The sequence below is a fragment of the Biomphalaria glabrata genome, chromosome 1 (assembly GCF_947242115.1).
Source record: "Biomphalaria glabrata chromosome 1, xgBioGlab47.1, whole genome shotgun sequence".
In the NCBI taxonomy this organism is placed as follows: domain Eukaryota; kingdom Metazoa; phylum Mollusca; class Gastropoda; family Planorbidae; genus Biomphalaria; species Biomphalaria glabrata.
This window is the reverse complement of record NC_074711.1, coordinates 34,770,385-34,788,920: the sequence shown is the minus strand read 5'-3', so window position 1 is coordinate 34,788,920 and position 18,536 is coordinate 34,770,385. Positions and strand designations below refer to the sequence as shown.

Genomic DNA, 18,536 nt, shown 5'->3' with positions numbered 1-18,536 from the left:
ATATATATATATATATATATATATATATAGATTTATTCCGCATATTCTGTTTTTTCATTTTCTTTCTCCCACTTTTCATTCTCAGATGAAGTTGAAAATTGCATAATTATTCATAGATGATGACAATACTCGAATCAATAAAAAAAAAAATTAAACAATTAGTTTATCAAATACTAGTAATTAGTTTGTTTTATATAGCAGAATGGGAGCTTGACTCTGCAATCTTGAGAGAAATGGCAGCTAATAGCAGTTCTTTCCCTTAGATAAGCTTTGCTTTTAAAAAAGTATAGTTTTTTCTTTTGCTTGATTATATTTAGTATTATTTAGTTTATCATTTGTCGTCACACAAAAGTCGTCAACATAACGATGTAGAGCAGTTGTGAAAATTCAGACCATTTTGACAGAAGAAAATCGTAAAGAATCACATTAGTGGAGTCATTTCAAATTGCCTTCTTCATATAGTTTTAACCGATATAGTTTCAGACGCCTCCTAATAAAGGCTTACACTTTTAAGCACTTGAGTCTATTAAAAGTTAAAACGACCTCTCCTACTTGCAATATATTATTTTTGATAATTTGTTAATAAGTTCCTTTTACTTGACTAGTATCCAAATATCAATTGATAACTAGCCTACAATGTAATTACTTTTTTTTCCCTCCTTGAAAATTAAAAGTAACAACTCACCCCAACTCCTTGTTTATGTGAGGACGTTGCCCCCCCCCACACACACACTAAACAGTTTGAGAAACGCTGATGATTCTTGTTGTTTGGAGATTATTTTATTTTTATGTGGGTCAACACGCAACCAGCATTATCAGCCTATTATTTTATAATTGAAGTGTTCGGTTGAATGGAATAAAATTCTACAAGCAAATGAGCAGGTATAACGTTTGAACATGTTTATCTCCCAGACCCATTCTCGGATCAAGTTGAAACTTCGCACAATAATTCCATCGTAAAGACAATACATGAAACAATAATAATAATAAAAAAATGTCAATTAAAAATTATTACTGTTAATTATTATTTATTTTTATACCGACAAGGGGAAAGTAATTCTTCAGTAATCAGACAGTTGGCTAAACCATAGACATATGTTTTATGTCTATGGGATTAACATTAAGGGTTTTGTCCCCTTTGGAATCCATACACACTAGTTCTTCCCACCCATTCTCGGATCAAATTGAAAATGTCCACAATTATTTAATGAACATAACAAAACACGAATCAATCTAAAAATTATTGATAATTAATTATTTTGCTTGATATCAAAGAAGGGACATAACAATAATTTAAGGCTTGCCTTCGGGTACAAGGATTAATTAGGAATGCGGCATTTCCCGTGGATACGCTGCCCCAGCTGTGACCTATATATTTTGCCATTTAGGGAAAGCATAACCATTGTCCTCCGGTGGTCGATTAAGATTTTCTTTTCGTCGTCTACGTCTGTAGTTTTTCTTAAGTTTTTTTTTTTAAATCGGAGAGGGGTTAAGCATCATGGAATCTAGTGAGAAGGTGGATTTTAACATCTACCCCCCCCCTTTTTTTTGCGGGGGGGGGGGGGGTACGATTTTGGAATTTGGTGACTAGTTATCCTTCAGTTTTTTTTTATTTGAAAAAGGGGGGCGGGGGGGGGTACGATTTTGGAATTTGGTGACTAGTTATCCTTCAGTTTTTTTTTTATTTGAAAAAGGGGGGCGGTGGTGGGGGGGGGGTAAACACTAAATCCCTTTTTAGCTACTCTTATTTAATTAAGTAACTGTAGCTTTGCTTTTCTTTTTATTGGAAGAGGTTTGAAGCCTCAAAACCCCTTGGCTACAATTACTGACTAGTTTTCCTTTAGTTTTTTTATTAGCCATTATATGGCGGCCAAGGTTGCTGTGGTACAGATAAGGAAAATGAAATGTCCTTGGTGTGCTCGTCCTCTGTCTCGCCTCTAGTCCCGAAGGTCTTGGGATATTTACATCTGCTTTTAGAGTTGCGTTGGTCTAGAGTTTCAAGAGTCCTAGTCAGAAACACTGTAGGGCCTACTCATCCTTAATCTTCGGAATCGAAGACATTGCCACTAATTGTGACTAATCTTCTATCGGACATTAAAGACTTCTACTTGTTAAGTATCCCAGATAGTCTTAATAAAAGTCGCAAAAATACTAGATATAAGTTGTATTTATAATCGACGCTCTGAGCATGATTCTTATTTTCAATGTTCACTCTGTAAAATGGCGTATAGGTAGATCGAGATTTTTTTTCTGAGTGAAGTGCACTTTTCTCCAGTATGCTTCAAAGAGAACTCATTTGCACCATTATTGTCTGTGCAATTTGTTGGTGTGTCTCAACTAATTACACTTAGTAAACAAAAAAACTATGAGAATTGTACTGTTGATTTCTTGCTGTTTAATTTATGCAACTCAAATTGTAGCAAGTGTTGAATATCAAGAATATGACAATAGTTATTATAAAATACAAAAATATTCTCCTGGCTGTTGGCCAGGAATGGTGTCCGCTGACAATGGTGACTTTATTATAGAACAATACATAGAATACCAATTGGTAAGATTAAAAAGATATTCAAACGTATAGCATCTGTACCTATTAATTGAGAGGTGGGACAGGTGTCCCTCTGAAAAAAATAGGTCAACTTCCTACGCTTATAGGCTACATACTGGATCTTACATTTATTAAAATTAAACACTGAACCATAATCATCAAATACAAAATTTAATGAAATACTCGGAAAGACACAAAGATAAAGGTACATTTCTCGTTCAAATGCTCGGACAACTTTGTACAGATGCTCCTTCTTCCATAGTGCTTTTAGAGCATGGAATGGGTTGCCTGAGCTAGCTAGGAAAACCAGTGACTTGGCAAAATTTAGGTCATTGGTTAATATGAATGACTAAATGCATGACGGATAGGACGTAATCATCTTCTTTTTTGAAGAAACGTCTGTATTATATAAGAAACTAGACGTTGTCGTTAATAAATGATTTAAACTTAATAGGCCTACTTATTTCACTGTGGAAAGAGAATTTTCCCAAACATATTAAATGAGAAATATAGGCCTATATATTGTGATGGTATCGATTTAGATGACTACGAGGCTGTTGTATGCGCTTAGGACTGTGGTAATGAGTTCAAACCCCGTCCCCTTCGATCCCCTGGTGTCCTGCAGGATTGGATAGGTTGTAACAAGTTTCACTTTTGAAGGAACGTCCGAAACAAACAAAAAACAAGCAAAATATATAAAAAAAAATCCTTTATAAAAACAACATCAAAGCTTATCTAAAGGGGAAGAACTCGTCCTTAAAACCAGCCTATATTTATAAAAAATGTAGTGGTAATTTCCCTTATTCAATATCGAACAAAATAATTTAATACCTATAATTAATTGATCTAATTGAGTAGCCTACTTTTGTTTATTGATTCATGTTTTTAGGTACAATAAACAATTTTTTTTTAAAGTGTCAACTTGATCGGAGAATGTGTGAGGGAGAAATAGAGCTAACAATTATTTTAGGGGACTAAACTCAACAAATTTAGCCATATCTGTGAATGCTGAAGTACTAGTTTCCCTTGTTACTATTAAATAAAATAATGAATTTCCAGTAATTATTTGTCTAATTGGTTACTTTTTTATTCAGGATTCGATTCATGTCTTGTCTCTGTCAATGAATAATTGTGCTAAGTTTCAGCTTGATCCGAGAATGGGTGTGCGAGAAATAACGTGTACACACTTCTTACAAGACAGACAGACAGAGTGATTTGATATAAGCTTTGTTATAAAAAGATTGGTATGTGTGTATGTGAGAGAGAGAGAAAAAGAGAGAGAGAGAGAGAGAGAGAGAGAGAGAGAGAGAGAGTCTTAAGTAATGCTAGAAGCTATAAACGAAGTTCCAAATTATCTTCCAGGATTGTCAGCCGGGTTATACAAGACCATTTGGAAGCAGAAAAGTCTGGATCTGTAACACATCCGATCTAAGGTTACTTACTCCTCTTCAAGAAAACGAGCATACTCTGCCCACATACATCCCGAAGACATGTGTTAGTAAGTGATCTAGTTTGTGATATAATCTCTCTGAACACGACTTTTGGGTTCTACTTTCTTTTGCTACAAACATAAATGTTGACTTACAAGTATAAACTTTGGTAGAAAATGATAGAACAACTTTTTGTTACACGATTTCGGGAAGATATAAATACATGTGCAGACCCTTGATGGCCCCTTCATCTTTTAGGACTGAAACCCTGGTTAAATAAATATCAAGTAGGACCTTGTGAGTGGTTTCTCTTATTAGGTCTAAGTGCATCCTATAGTCTACAGTACAGTTTGTGTAGGCCTACATTACACAAATATAAGCATTACTGTAAAACCTTTCTCTTTTGTGATGTTCAGAACAAATGCTACCGCAAACCATCACTTTGGAGCTACAGGTGACGACGGCGACAAAAAATTTTCAAGATTGTGAGAACGATCCGACCTTTGGCAAAACTGAAAGCAGAATCAATATAGAAGGTCTTGATTTCCAGTTGTATAAAACAGCTTTCTCACGAGAATGTCAAGTGACGTTTGATGCCAACGGTAAAGTAGCCGAAGTACGTTTTCCATTTTGTCTTTCATGATACCATCCAGTGGCGTAGCAAGTTACCCGCCAGCCCGGTGTTGATACTCGGTCGTTGGGTTTGTAGCTCCAAAAACAGCTAGCCCAACAGTTGTAGGATTATCTTATTCTTAATGTAGAGCTTGAAATAAACTGGAACAAACTTTAAAAAAAAAAGATAATTTTATTTATAAATACACACAGCTTTCAAGTTTCAAGCTTATGTAGAAACATAAATGAAGTGCTGATACTTTGAACAAAATATTAATAATTACAATTAGAAGTCTTTACGTCACGCATTGCTTGCTTTGTTCTCCTTTCTTCAACTTTCTCGCCATTATTTATATATTTGAACTACAACAGACCATATCGTGGTCTCAACAGAATCTCTTCAACCAACACAACCAAACCATCCGCTCTCCCTTACTCATGATTACTCAAGAAACACTGTCTATAATACCAGGGTTCAAAATATGATGCTGGCAACTGCCCCCGTTAAAAAACGAATCAAGTCATACAGTATGTATCTGTGCATTTACAACGAAAATCCCGATAAGTGTACATTTAAGTGATGTCATGACACTCAGTATTAGTATGTCTTTTTACAAATGTCATGACACTCAGTACTAGTACGTCTTTTTAAAAGTGTCATGACACTCAGTATTAGTATGTCTTTTTACAAGTGTCATGACACTCAGTACTAGTATGTCTTTTTAAAAGTGTCATGACACTCAGTACTAGTACGTCTTTTTAAAAGTGTCATGACACTCAATACTAGTACGTCTTTTTAAAAGTGTCATGACACTCAGTACTAGTACGTCTTTTTACAAGTGTCATGACACTCAGTACTAGAATGTCTTTTAAAAAAGTTATGCACTCAATACTAGTATGTCTTTTTAAAAGTGTCATGACTCTCAATACTAGTATGTCTTTTAAAAAAGTTATGCACTCAATACTAGTATGTCTTTTTACAAGTGTCATGACACTCAGTACTAGTATGTCTTTTTAAAAGTGTCATGACACTCAGTACTAGTACGTCTTTTTAAAAGTGTCATGACACTCAGTACTAGTATGTCTTTTAAAAAAGTTATGCACTCAATACTAGTATGTCTTTTTACAAGTGTCATGACACTCAGTACTAGTACGTCTTTTTAAAAGTGTCATGACACTCAGTACTAGTACGTCTTTTTACAAGTGTCATGACACTCAGTACTAGTATGTCTTTTTAAAAGTGTCATGACACTCAGTACTAGTATGTCTTTTTAAAAGTGTCATGACACTCAGTACTAGTACGTCTTTTTAAAAGTGTCATGACACTCAGTACTAGTATGTCTTTTAAAAAAGTTATGCACTCAATACTAGTATGTCTTTTTACAAGTGTCATGACACTCAATACTAGTATGTCTTTTTTAAAGTGTCATGACTCTCAATACTAGTATGTCTTTTTAAAAGTGTCATGACACTCAATGTTTGTATTTCTTTTAAAAATTGTCATGGCACTTAGTACTAGTGTGTCTTTTAAAAAGTGTCATGACACTCAGTACTAGTGAGTCTTTTTAAAAGTGTCATGACACTCAGTACTAGTATGTCTTTTTAAAAGTGTCATGACACTCAATGTTTGTATGTCTTTTTAAAATGGTCATGACACTGAGTACTAGTATGTCTTTTAAAAAGTGTCATGACACTCAGTACTAGTGTGTCTTTTTAAAAGTGTCATGGCACTCAGCACTAGTGTGTCTTTTTAATAGTGTCATGGCACTCAATGCTTGTACGTCTTGTTATGGCACGACTAAACCTAAGTGTCACACTATTCCTACCTTTTGTCTGTACTCTGTTAAGTCTGTCGGTGAGCCGTGAAAACACTTTACAAAATAATTAACTTTGCTCACAAACACACACACACACACAATCATTAGTCAGATCACATTGTATTTATATGTAATCCTTCATACAATATGCATTGATAGCATATGCTATTCATATCTGTTTATAGGGGACCGATCTTTATTGCTTTTAAATGTACCAATAGATTCTATAATTATCTGCTCTAGGTATTGACATCCTTTAAGTTTAGAATGTACCACTTACCTATTTCAAGTTTCATTCCTCCTAGCGTACTGAACACCGCAAAACGTAAACTTGAGGAACATGCCAATTTTTCAATATCCAATTATGTGTCTCACTCTGGTAAGTTGACAATGTGTTACGTTAAATAGGATTAGAAGAGAAGCGTGGTCAAGAGGCTAAGTACGCTTGTACTTGGCTTGGCATGGCTACCTATGAAGGGGCCTCGAGGTTCAACGCCCGAATTTCCAGATTCCCCCCCCCCCAACTGGTCCACAGCGCTGTGAGCATGCTATAGGTATGAAAGTAGCGCTATATAAAAGCTATAATAATAATTTATTCTCTATTTGGTGTCCCTTTTATGCGTGATTGATTAGCCTAAGCCAGGGGTCGGCAACCTTTTGAGTCGGAAGAGCCAAAAATTACAATTTACAAAATTTTTAAACTTTAAAGAGCCACAACGTTTTTTCTTTCTTGCCAACAATACGTAGTACTCACATTTATTCATATAAATAGTGTTTTCACAGCAAAGATAGATAATATATATATATATGGCATTATTAGATAATTGTTTTGTTTATGTTGGTAGCAAATACAGCAGTTAAACATTTATTTGCAACACTAACTTGTACTTCAATAACAAGCAATTAAACAAATTCAATGGGAGCGATGGCTTTGGTTCTAGAAATTTTTCTATACATTTGGCTCATAACTTGTTTTTTATTTTCAAACACGACTCTAAATTCTCATTTGTTTGTTGACTTCTTACTCCCGGCAGTATCATGCAAGAGAGCGCTTGCTCGGACGAATATGTAGATCCGAATATAGCACTCGAAATGCCAACTTCTTCACCTCAATGTTGCAAACTGGAAGATTATTTCTTGCGCCGAATCAACTCGCGACATTTTTTTTAAAGATGTCCACTTGTTGCGTTATGTACATGCATTTCTGGACTTTCAACTCTTCCAACTTGCTTTTCAACTCTTTAAATTTTCAACTCCACAAAGTTTTACTTTCAATCAATGACATTTCTAGAAATCCAGTATCAATTTCAAATGGATCTATTAGGATTTCGTTACTATTTGTGTTGATTTACTAGTAATGCTAGAATGATTTTGTTAGTTTGTAATGTATTGTAACTATCATAGAAAACTGTCAATAAATTCATCTTTGAATTTTTTTTTTGTAACTGTGCTGAAGTAATTCGTGTCAACAGTTGCACTGATTTTATCGCGATATTTCTTTAGACATTTAATAACGAAGTAACTTACCGCTCTTCTGCAATAATAATTTTTTTTTCAAAAGAAGCCTAATCTTCTACCCAAACATCGGCTGGGTTTCCATTTCATTACGGTTTAACATTCAGCTCATTTAATTTCGCTGTTATGTAAACTAAAATTTTTTCAAACATTTGCTGTTCTCTAATTCAGGGTGATACGTATCTTTTTTATTTAGAAATGTATTTAATTCATTCAAGCACAAGCCAAAACGTTTCAACACCTTACCTTTAGAAAGCCATCACACTTTATTGTGAAGGAGATCATAATACGGAGTTTCCATTTCGCTTAAGAATTCTTTAAACTGACGATGGTTAAGTGCTTTTGACAAGATGCTGTTAACAATCTTGATTACCGAACTTATGACCTCAACTATTTTGGCCTGAATTGTGTATTATTCAGTGAAACGTAAGAATTTCGCAATTTATTTTGCTTCGAAGAATCGTAGTTGCTCCTTTATTTTTTCCTGTCTGGCTCAATCAGTTGTTATTTAAACGATTTTAATGTCTTCAAGGTATTTGTGCTCGGCATACGCTCTATCATCCCCTCTAGTTTGTCTCCAGAGCGGTAGCAATTCCATTTCTTCTTTTGGAACTTGGGAAGACATCATGACAAAAGGGTCAACTTATGCTGTCTTTTATGTTGCCAATTCATCTATAGCAAGTGACAAGACAGAAGAATATTGAATATATTCCACCTTCAAATATGTTACATTTAAAGACATTTTAGCTCTTCTATCTTGTACTGTTTTAGCTTTGATTTTTTTTTTTTGCAAGTCTTTTTTTTGTTCGAAATCATAAAAAATGTTTTCCAGATGCATGCATAAAGCAATCTTTGACGTACCATTTGTAAATGGTTTGCCTTTTTGTGCAGTTTCTAGTGGTACGTACTGGTACCCAACGTTTGCCAGATCAGCATTACTTGTAGAATGCTTCTAACTTTGAGAAGATAATTCGCTTCTAACTCATTTACCTGAAACAATAACCTATACGTCACAACCAAAAGCGAATTAAAGCGTACATAGCAGCATCAGACGACGGCGTCATTCAAGAGCTTCCGACGGAATGATTACAGTGACGACGCGTGTAATGGGGGAGGGGTGTGGTGAAAAGCGAGTACAAGTTGCTGAGAGATAGAATCAGTGCCTAATCCTCGTTAAACGATTCAGAACTTTTTGAAAAAAAAAAAAATTTCAAAAAAATAAATAATATTTGCGTATAGAACGAAAGAGCCGCATCTTCACATCCAAAGAGCCGCATGTGGCTCGCGAGCCGCAGGTTGCCGACCCCGGGCCTAAGCTAACAATTGTAATTGTGTATAACTAATTGATGTCTTTCTCCCCCCCCCTTTCCCATAAAAAAGCATAGTTGAAGAAGAAAGCTAATCTATCTATATAAAGATAATAAGGCACCATTGGTGCTTATAGTTTTCTTTACTCTTTGAAATACGAATTTTATTTTCCAAAATGTTGAAGTCTTGCTGGGAAAGATGTAGATTAAAGATGGGATAGAAAGTCGGAGCGAGAGGGGGAGGGAGAAAGGAAGAGAGCGGAAAGAGAAGAAGGGGTAGAGAGTGAAGAGAGATAAATTTTAAGTTAATAAATTTAAACAGTTCAAATGAATAGGTAAAAATTAGTAATAGACTTATTAAAATGTGTATTGACTTAATTTACATTAATTACTGAAGTAAACCATTTTGCTTGAATATTATGGCCAATGTTTTTTCCTAGAAATACAAATCACCAGGGACGATCTTTTCAAAGCTGGAGAGTGTGCTCAAGGAAGTTTGGTAGAGCCTAATGAACGCAGCTTTGAGTCCAACATATCATTGTGCAGTAAGTTAGGATAATGTTATTTCTCTTCAAAGGTTTCTATGATAACTAAGTAGACATTAATCAGTCTTGTATATCGTGGCCTAATAGCCTACCAATGCTGGAGACCAATTTCTTTGAAGACAGCGAGATTATTATATTTATTATTATTGAATTCTATATCATGCCCTTAATTAAGGTATTTTTTTTTTTAGGGTTTGTTTGACACGATTAGGACCAGAGCTCCTTAAAGTAGAAAAAAAAAAAGCTTGAAGGTTATGGGTTTACATGTTATTTTACATGACAAAAACAAATTCCACGGTCAACATGCTATGGTTTACATGATATTTATCATGAAATACTAATTCCAAGGTCAACATTCTAGGTCTACATGTTGTTTATTATGACATAAAACAAATTCCATGATTAACACGCTAGGTCTACGTCTTGTTTATTATGACATAAAACAAATTCCATGATTAACACGCTAGGTCTACGTCTTGTTTATTATGACATAAAACAAATTCCATGATTAACACGCTAGGTCTACGTCTTGTTTATTATGACATAAAACAAATTCCATGATTAACACGCTAGGTCTACGTCTTGTTTATTATGACATAAAACAAATTCCATGATTAACACGCTAGGTCTACGTTTTGTTTATTATGACATAAAACAAATTCCATGATTAACACGCTAGGTCCACGTGTTGTTTTTTTCACGACAGGAATGTGCAGCATTGGCATGTACATGGACCTAGAGACTAGACGGTGTTTGCCTTGTAAGGTTGGTTACAACGACATTCCAGGAGCAGTAGAATGTAAGCCCTGCCCAGTTGTCATGGTGGACTCTTACCTAAGTGCTGATTCAATCACTGGCTGTTACGTTGATTTAGACAATCTGCCAGGTATTTATTAATATCAAGCACATCTTCCTGTGTCTGTGGTACCGTCTGGGGCATAGGCCATTAACCAACATCCTCCTGGATGTCTTGCCCATCTACTTACTACTTGCATCTATTTCGCCATGTATTCCTGGGCCATCTTCTCTTCTTCTTTCCGGGGGGGGGGGGGGGGGGAAGGGGGGGGGGGTTCCAGGTTAGAGCATAAAGAGCAGGAGCGGCCCTAGCGGGCAAGTGTCGTATGCGGGGCTCTATATCTATCGTACCACATCACGCTAACGGGCTCGTCCGCTTCTAACGCTGTTGGAAAAAATGTTGATTCGTCAAAACTCTCTTAATCAAATTGTTTTTATTTCTTTCGTCTGATTCTTTGTCTTATTCTGTGTCTGATTTTTTTGCCTGAATCTCTGTCTGACTCTTTGTCAGATTCTCTGTTCCTTGAATTTCAGATCGTCGTTTATTTCAGAAGCAATTTTCTTTGTTCTGTTCAGTGCACTAGAGAAATAGGTGTTTCGGTACTTTCTAACAAGTGCAAGAAGGCCTTTGCATTTCAGCAGATTACAAAGTTTCAGATTATGGCAGCCGCACGGAGTGTAAAATGATTGAATTTTAATGTGAATAATGTTGTCTTTAACTCCGTGGTGCTTTCCCTTCATGTTCGCACCTTTGTCAGATCACTGGCTACAACAATCGGCGATATCCAGACGAAGGTTCTCCAGCACGGCGAGAAGAGCCTCTGACAAACCATCTCCTGTTGCGTTTTGTTTTAATATCTACAAATTCGATGAAGTGTTCTCCACTGTAACGTCTCAATCTGATAGTCCACAAAACGCATAGAAGGGACATCTGCTCCTTGATTGATTTTATTAATAACTTTCCCTTTTACTTCTGATGCCACCAGGTCCATAAGCTCGATTTGAATCCTATGCCCGAATATATGGTCGTGAGCCTTGGAGTTCTTAATTAGTCGAAAATGGTTGAGTCGAATTTGGCCAGCATCTCAACTCAAGCATAAAATTGACCGTTGTTTGGCGCATAAAGTTTATCTGTTTCCCCGCGAAACGCTTGTTGTTAAGACTGCGCGCCAATGCAGTTTTTCTTTTGTAATTTGTTCTAGCATTCTGTTATCCGTTGGGCTACCATTGTACAGAGATAAATCCAACCATGCTGACACAAACTGAACGTGATTCTCAAAAACACCGTGCTGCCCAAGTTTATTACCAAAATGCTTCCAGTCACAGTAGCCTTTGTTTGCTAATTGGCCTCCAGTAGCTATCGTGCCAAACAATTTACAAGGAAAACACAATACTCTTTGGTCTTTGGTATGAGTGAGATCAGAGCTACAGTAGTTTATTTCATTGACTTTCGCAGATCTGACTTCCAAACAATTTTCAAGGAAAACACAATACTCTTTGGTCTTTGGTATGAGTGAGAAAAGAGCTACAGTAGTTTATTTCATTTACGTTCGCAGATCTGACTTCGTGGAAGGGTTTAAAAAAAATAATGACAAAAATACTCCCGCGTTTTTATTTTTTTATAACCTCTAAGAGTCGGCAGTTCATAACATACCGAAACTGAACGGTATTTCGAAACCAAATATGTCATGTTAAGAGTTACATAGTAATTGGTATCATATCAAATCATGTGGTATCAAATATCCTATCAAATATCCAATCAAATATCTTAGTTTATGAGAACTGATCTGGTTTTCGATGCTGACGATAACAATGGAATCTCCGATCGCGGGGCTCCATCAGGCGCGAGGCCTGGGTCGGTTTCCCCACTTGCCACCCCCTAAGCTCGCTACGTCTATATAGTAACATTACGCCTATTGTCTTTTCGGCTTTATCCCCGCTTCATAATGTTTTTGTATTAGGGTAACTATAATATAATAAAGAAATGTGATAAAATAATAGATAGAATTAGAAATAGACACTCTTAGGAGGCCTTCCCAGTAGCAAGTTATAGTCAAACATTACATATCATCCTGGCAATATAGCAACACAAAGTGGCAATATTTTTTCTTAATGTTCATATGTTGCGGACACAAAATCAATAATTATGATCGTTAAAAATAGTGTATGGTTAATTTTCAGTACTTGCAGCATTTATAAACATCCATCATTTTTTAATTACAAAAATTAGGCAAATACCAAAGCATTAATAGACGTAGGCCTATAAGAGCTCCACCTTCCCATTGCCATAAGAGCATGAAACGGATTGCCTGAATAAGCCAGGGAAAATAAGCCAGGGAAAAGCGTTGTTTACCAATGGTAACATACACGACTAGATTAACACATGGATGCGCCTAGGACGTAATTAGGTCTGCCATCACTTTTGAAGGAACATGTGTAACTTAGAAGATAAGATATATATGTCTATTTCTATAAAAAAAATAAAACAATTGATTTATTTCTTTTCTATTATATAATACAGATAACGATGAATTAAGCAGTATAGCTGTATAGAACTTTTGAATTTAGTTTTAATAAGCAAAATTGTAAAAAAAATTCTTTAAAAAAAAAAAAAAGCTTATCTAACGGGGAAGAACTCTGTCATTAAAACTATATCTACCAATAATGTACAAGTTATTTCCCTTATCCGATATCAAACAATAATTGAATTTATTTTTTTTTTAATCGATTCATGTTTTGTTAGATACAAATACAATAAAACATTGTTTAAAATATCAACTTGATTGGAAAATGCGAGAGGGAGAAATTGCGTTAACAATTACTTACAACAAATTTAGCCATATATGCAGGGGCGTAACTAGGGATTTGGGGGCCCGGGGGGCCCCTTGCATTTTGACATTCGACATATGACATGAGATAATGTACGCAAATATATAAGCTCAAAATCAAATTGGTTCAGTATATCAGTAAACTTAAAAAAAAAAAATAATCATGAAGACTCTTTTAATGAATAATGCCGTTGTTTATTAGTTAAATAATGCACAAGTGACAAATCTAAATTGATATCGCTTCACGTCGTGCATTCTGTGCAGCAAAGACATCTATAACATCAACTACATCGATACTTTCTAGTATTTGTGACTATACTGACATTAAAACCATGATAAGCCTTTCTTGCGTCGTTGTGCCCCTGAGATAGTTTTTTAATGAACTTGAGCTTTGAAAATGATCTCTCACATGACGTAATGGAAGTGGCCTGAGTTAGCGGTATTCGGAGGAGGTTGCAAAGTTTGAGCACACGTAATTCCCATATTAAGCCTTTTTCCTCAATATGTCTATTGGTGATTGTATTACTGGTTTGTTGATGAAAAGTGCTCGTGCATCAATGGCATCATTGAAAAAGCGATTTTCCATTTATTTCATCATACAAACAGGAAAAGTAGCACAGTTTGTCATACGCGTGTCTTCATCTAACAGGTGTCTTGGTTCAAGAAGAAACCCAAAGGTATCCATTTTCTTTCTAGCCTTTGGAATCTGCCCTTCAACTCCATATGCAATCTATCCAGCACTTCTGTCGCAACACGTTTGAATTGCAGTTCTGTTGACAGTCCTACATTAGAACTCAACTTCCCATCAAGTCTTTTCTTTCTTCTGGTTGTTTTGATTACAGGAAATATTCACTACCTTCTTTTGCTTTTTCGATGGATTGGGTTTTTGTCAGTTTCTCATCATTTTGTAGAAAGCATGAAAGGGTACTAATTTCTTTAGCAGCTTCCCGTATATGCAGTCCAGACTTTTGTAGTTTCTTCTGAGCTATATTAATTGGGCGCAGGAGCTTTGACCAGAATTCAAGATAGGCAAAAAATTCTTAATTTTCCACTGCATGAAGAAGATTCTGTGCTAATATTATATGGTATTACGTCATTGTTGGTTGTTTATGTTTTGTGCGAAAGCAAAAGGATTAGATGGAAATAAAAAGGGAGTTTCCATTGAATGGAGGAAAGATGAATAGAGGGGTAATAACTCGAGTGTGAAGTTTAATTCTGAAATTAAGGAAGCCAAACCCGAAAAATGGACTATTTTAGCATTATTAAGAATAACTTTTAGATCTGTTATACTCGATTCTGTAAATTTTGCTTCAAGGTTAATTAGTGTAGCCATAAACTACTCGCCATTTAGATCTATTATTAGTAAAGGTAACAAGATACCTGGAATTCGCTGTATATCACGCAGTTTTATTCGTGGCAACAAAGTTTAAAATCTAAAACAAACTTTAAAAAAAACTTTGATCTCTGTGGGAAAAAATATTTTTAAAATGTCAACAAAGTCAACGTACTAATAGACCTAGATCTAGGTTTAGTCTTTGTGATAAATTTTTAATCCATAAATGTTGAAAAAAAAAAGACACCCGATGACACTATTTGTCATTCAAATATATTAATTTATGTATTTACAAATAAATTTCGGACACCCATTTGGCCCCCCCCCCAGGTGGGACCCGGGGCGATTTTCAAATTCTCCCCCCCCCTTTAGTTACGCCACTGCATATATGTAAATGCTGAAGTACTAGTTTCCCTTATAACTATTAAACAAAATTATAAATTACTAGTAATAAATTGTCTAATTGGTTACTTTTTTTAGAGGCCCCCGAAAGGGGAAAAGACGCTATTAGTTTTGTGTGGAATGTCTGTCCGTCCGTCCCGTTTAGATCTAGAAAAGATAGTGAAAATCTGACACCATAATATTTTAGAGTATTTTAGACCATTCAAAGTTCTGATGCATCAGTTACTTTTTTCTTTTCTGAAAGTGAGAAATCTAATTTTTTAAAATCAAGCAATTTTCTCATAAAAATACACCACTTTTACAACTATACACTATTAATAGTAACAAACACTTGAGGCTTTTTATTGAGGGGGGAAATGTAGTGACTATTTACAATATTTTTAACACATTTATGCAAACAGTTGTCTATTTTTTTGTAAAAAAAATATTTTTTATATTTTTATTGTTAAGTTATGTAAGTTTTATTACACTAAGTGCTGTATTTTCGCATAAAAAATGTTTACTATTTTTAAAGAGAAAAAATCTATTAAGTATGTATATAAGTCAGACATAATTTAAAAGAACAATTAATAAGTAGTTTTTCATATTATCGCGTGAACTATAATGTGACATACAGTCACATATAACACCTATACAAAGAAAAAAAATTTTATTTTTTTTTATGGAAATATTTTATTCTTGAGGAATAAGAGATTGGCCCATTACAAAACAATTAGATCAATTAGACATTCACAATAAGACATCAGTTTGGCTAGGTTCACATCTAACTTTAAATTCAATTTCACCTTTCCTTTGGTCTGCTGGACCGCTGGGGCACCACACAAGATCTGTCAACCTTCTTTCTCCATTCTTCTCTGTCATTTGTCTTTGATAGAATTTCGTTCTGATGTTTTTTCTGAAAGTATTGAAACCTGCTTTTTTACCTGCTGGGTGGACCACTTCGGGGGCCGATTTTGAGTTTGTGTTTCCACACAAACTTTCTTTATAGCCTTGATTATCGATTCTTGTCTCTGTCAATGAATAATTGTGCGAAGTTTCAGCTTGATCCGAGAATGGGTGTGCGAGAAATAACGTGTACACACTTTTTACAAGACAGACAGACAGACAGAGTGATTTGATATAAGCTTTTAAAAATGGCGTATGTCTATTAAAATATGTACGTTTTATTTAAAAAGAGACATTTCGTTCTCAGAAGACAAAACTAAGCTGGTACGTCTCCAACCGCTTCATATCTACTGCGTAGGACGATTTAGTCGTCTGCGCTGCTGTGAACGGAAGTCTTGCCCTCGATGTCATCATAATTAATCCGCTACTCGTGAAAAAAAAATATTCAAATGACATATTTATTACAATATATCTATTTTGTCACATTTTAATATGTATTTCTATTCCACAGATCGCGTTGAAACTTTAAGGGAAGGAGTTCTTTTCTTCGTATTTTTTCACCTAATTTTTTTCGGTATAGTTATATGGAAAATCAAGTATTTTCACCCTCTTGCTTGTTGAAACATGCCATTTGATGAATAAACTGCACACACATATTAACTGGCCCGTTTTGGACGTTGTTATTTACTTAGCACAATCTTGTGTGGGGTAGAAATAAGCGATCAAGAGAGGTTATCAGACACAAGTCATTTTAAGAGCATTTTGGGTCTTTTACTATAAGATAGTACTTCGAGAAAATGAAAAGTGAAAAAATGAAAAATGTTGCAAGTGATATAATTGAACTCAAAAGAACTAATAAAAACACTATCTGTAGCCTATTCAGCATATACAATATATCGTGGCGTTTTCTTTTCCTTTTTTTTTTTTAGTGAAAATAATCGAGTCCACTTGTGTTTGAAATCTTGACTTGAAATCCCTCTTATCCTAATACTATACATACTCTATAAAATTGCTATGAAAAAAAATTGCTATAGAAAATTTGTTAAAATACTGTTGTACAATCTAAGTAACTCATTGAAATGGAATTGAAGAAAATGAAGGTGTTTAATTAAATAATGAGGACGATAAAATGATTATCAAACACATTTCTGCCATACACCTCTAATGCTTCTAGTCTTTCAAAATAAAAGATAAGTCCGGTTCTACCGTGGAAATATGGTTCTACACTTGTCTTGTATAGCGCACAAGATAGTGCGGACCTATAGCATTGCTGAATGGCGGTGCGCAGTGCAGAGTTACAATATTCATTCACTACCAATTTGGTCGATTATAATTATTAATTTATTTTCAAAGAACAACTAGAGAATTGTGTTCTAATTAAGCACAATCTGTTTGTGAATTTCTTTTTATCCCGTATACCAGTGTCGAAATTTACAACGCTTCCCCAGACCCCAAATGACTAAAGGGGGTGTGTGATGGAACGATTTTTTTTTTCGTTTGGACGAGGCGCCCCTGGTGAAAGATTGAGAAGCACAGTTATAGTGATGCCATAAAGAGAATATATATATATATATATATATATATATATATATATATATATATATATATATATATATATATATATATATATATATATAGAGAGAGAGAGAGAGAGAGAGAGAGAGATCTATATACAGACATTCTTCTTTTATGAAGTAAAGTCTGTATTATATAAGATAGATTCATAGTAATTTATGAAAGTGTAGGAGATTTGCATTGTATCAGACCCACTCTCTCGCTCCCAATAGCGGAACAGGCTCCAGATAATTGGAGCTGGTTTGGGAAGCAGTGGATGATCAGTATGCTCTATATGTCCCACAGTGCTCCGAACGTTCCAATGCGTTTGCTAGGTGATGCCTGGTGGCCCTATCGAATTGGAGTGCAATGAAGAGGACCTTCAAAAGAGCTTGTCCCTCTTCGCCAATGCCTGCGAAAACTTCATCAATGTAAAAAAAGACAAAAGTGTTGCACCAACCTCATCCAAATAAATCAGTCACAGAACCAGACATTCTCATAGAATGCCAAAAAGAAGCAAATTATAAACAAGGTTACAAAGACAGTTTGTGTGGAAACACAAACTTAAAATCGGCCCCCGAATTGGTCCACCCAGGCAGGCTTCAATATTTTCAGAAAGAACATTCAAATGAAATTATATCAAGGACAAATGAGAGATAAGAATGGAGAAGGACGGTTGACAGATCTTGTGTAGTGCCCCAATGGTGCTGCAGATCAAAGGATAGGTGCAAGTGAATGCAAGGTTAGATGTGAACCTGGCCTAATTAGTTCCCCTTTCAGACCTTGTGGTCTATAGGGCAGATGATGTAAAGTTCATCTGTTTTTGTGGCCTACGGTTAACGAGGGTGTCATGTAGCCAGCACAACGACCAACCGCCTTTGCTTTTCCCTAACAAATGCCAGGTACCCATTAGGGCTGGGTAGACTCAGAGGCGCCCAGGGATTCCGAAGTTGAAGATCCCGGTC

At 35.3% G+C, this 18,536-nt stretch overlaps 1 protein-coding gene across 1 annotated transcript; it reads left to right on the top strand.

The window, feature by feature from the left end:
- Positions 1–2,309: 2,309 nt before the first annotated feature.
- LOC106069222 (uncharacterized) lies at positions 2,310–16,677 on the top strand. Its single transcript, XM_013228840.2, has 7 exons — positions 2,310–2,551; positions 3,911–4,046; positions 4,395–4,594; positions 6,651–6,786; positions 9,670–9,774; positions 10,481–10,660; positions 16,529–16,677. Exons 1-7 carry the CDS (start codon positions 2,366–2,368, stop codon positions 16,636–16,638), a joined length of 1,053 nt encoding a protein of 350 aa, XP_013084294.1. The 5' UTR covers positions 2,310–2,365; the 3' UTR covers positions 16,639–16,677.
- Positions 16,678–18,536: the final 1,859 nt, after the last annotated feature.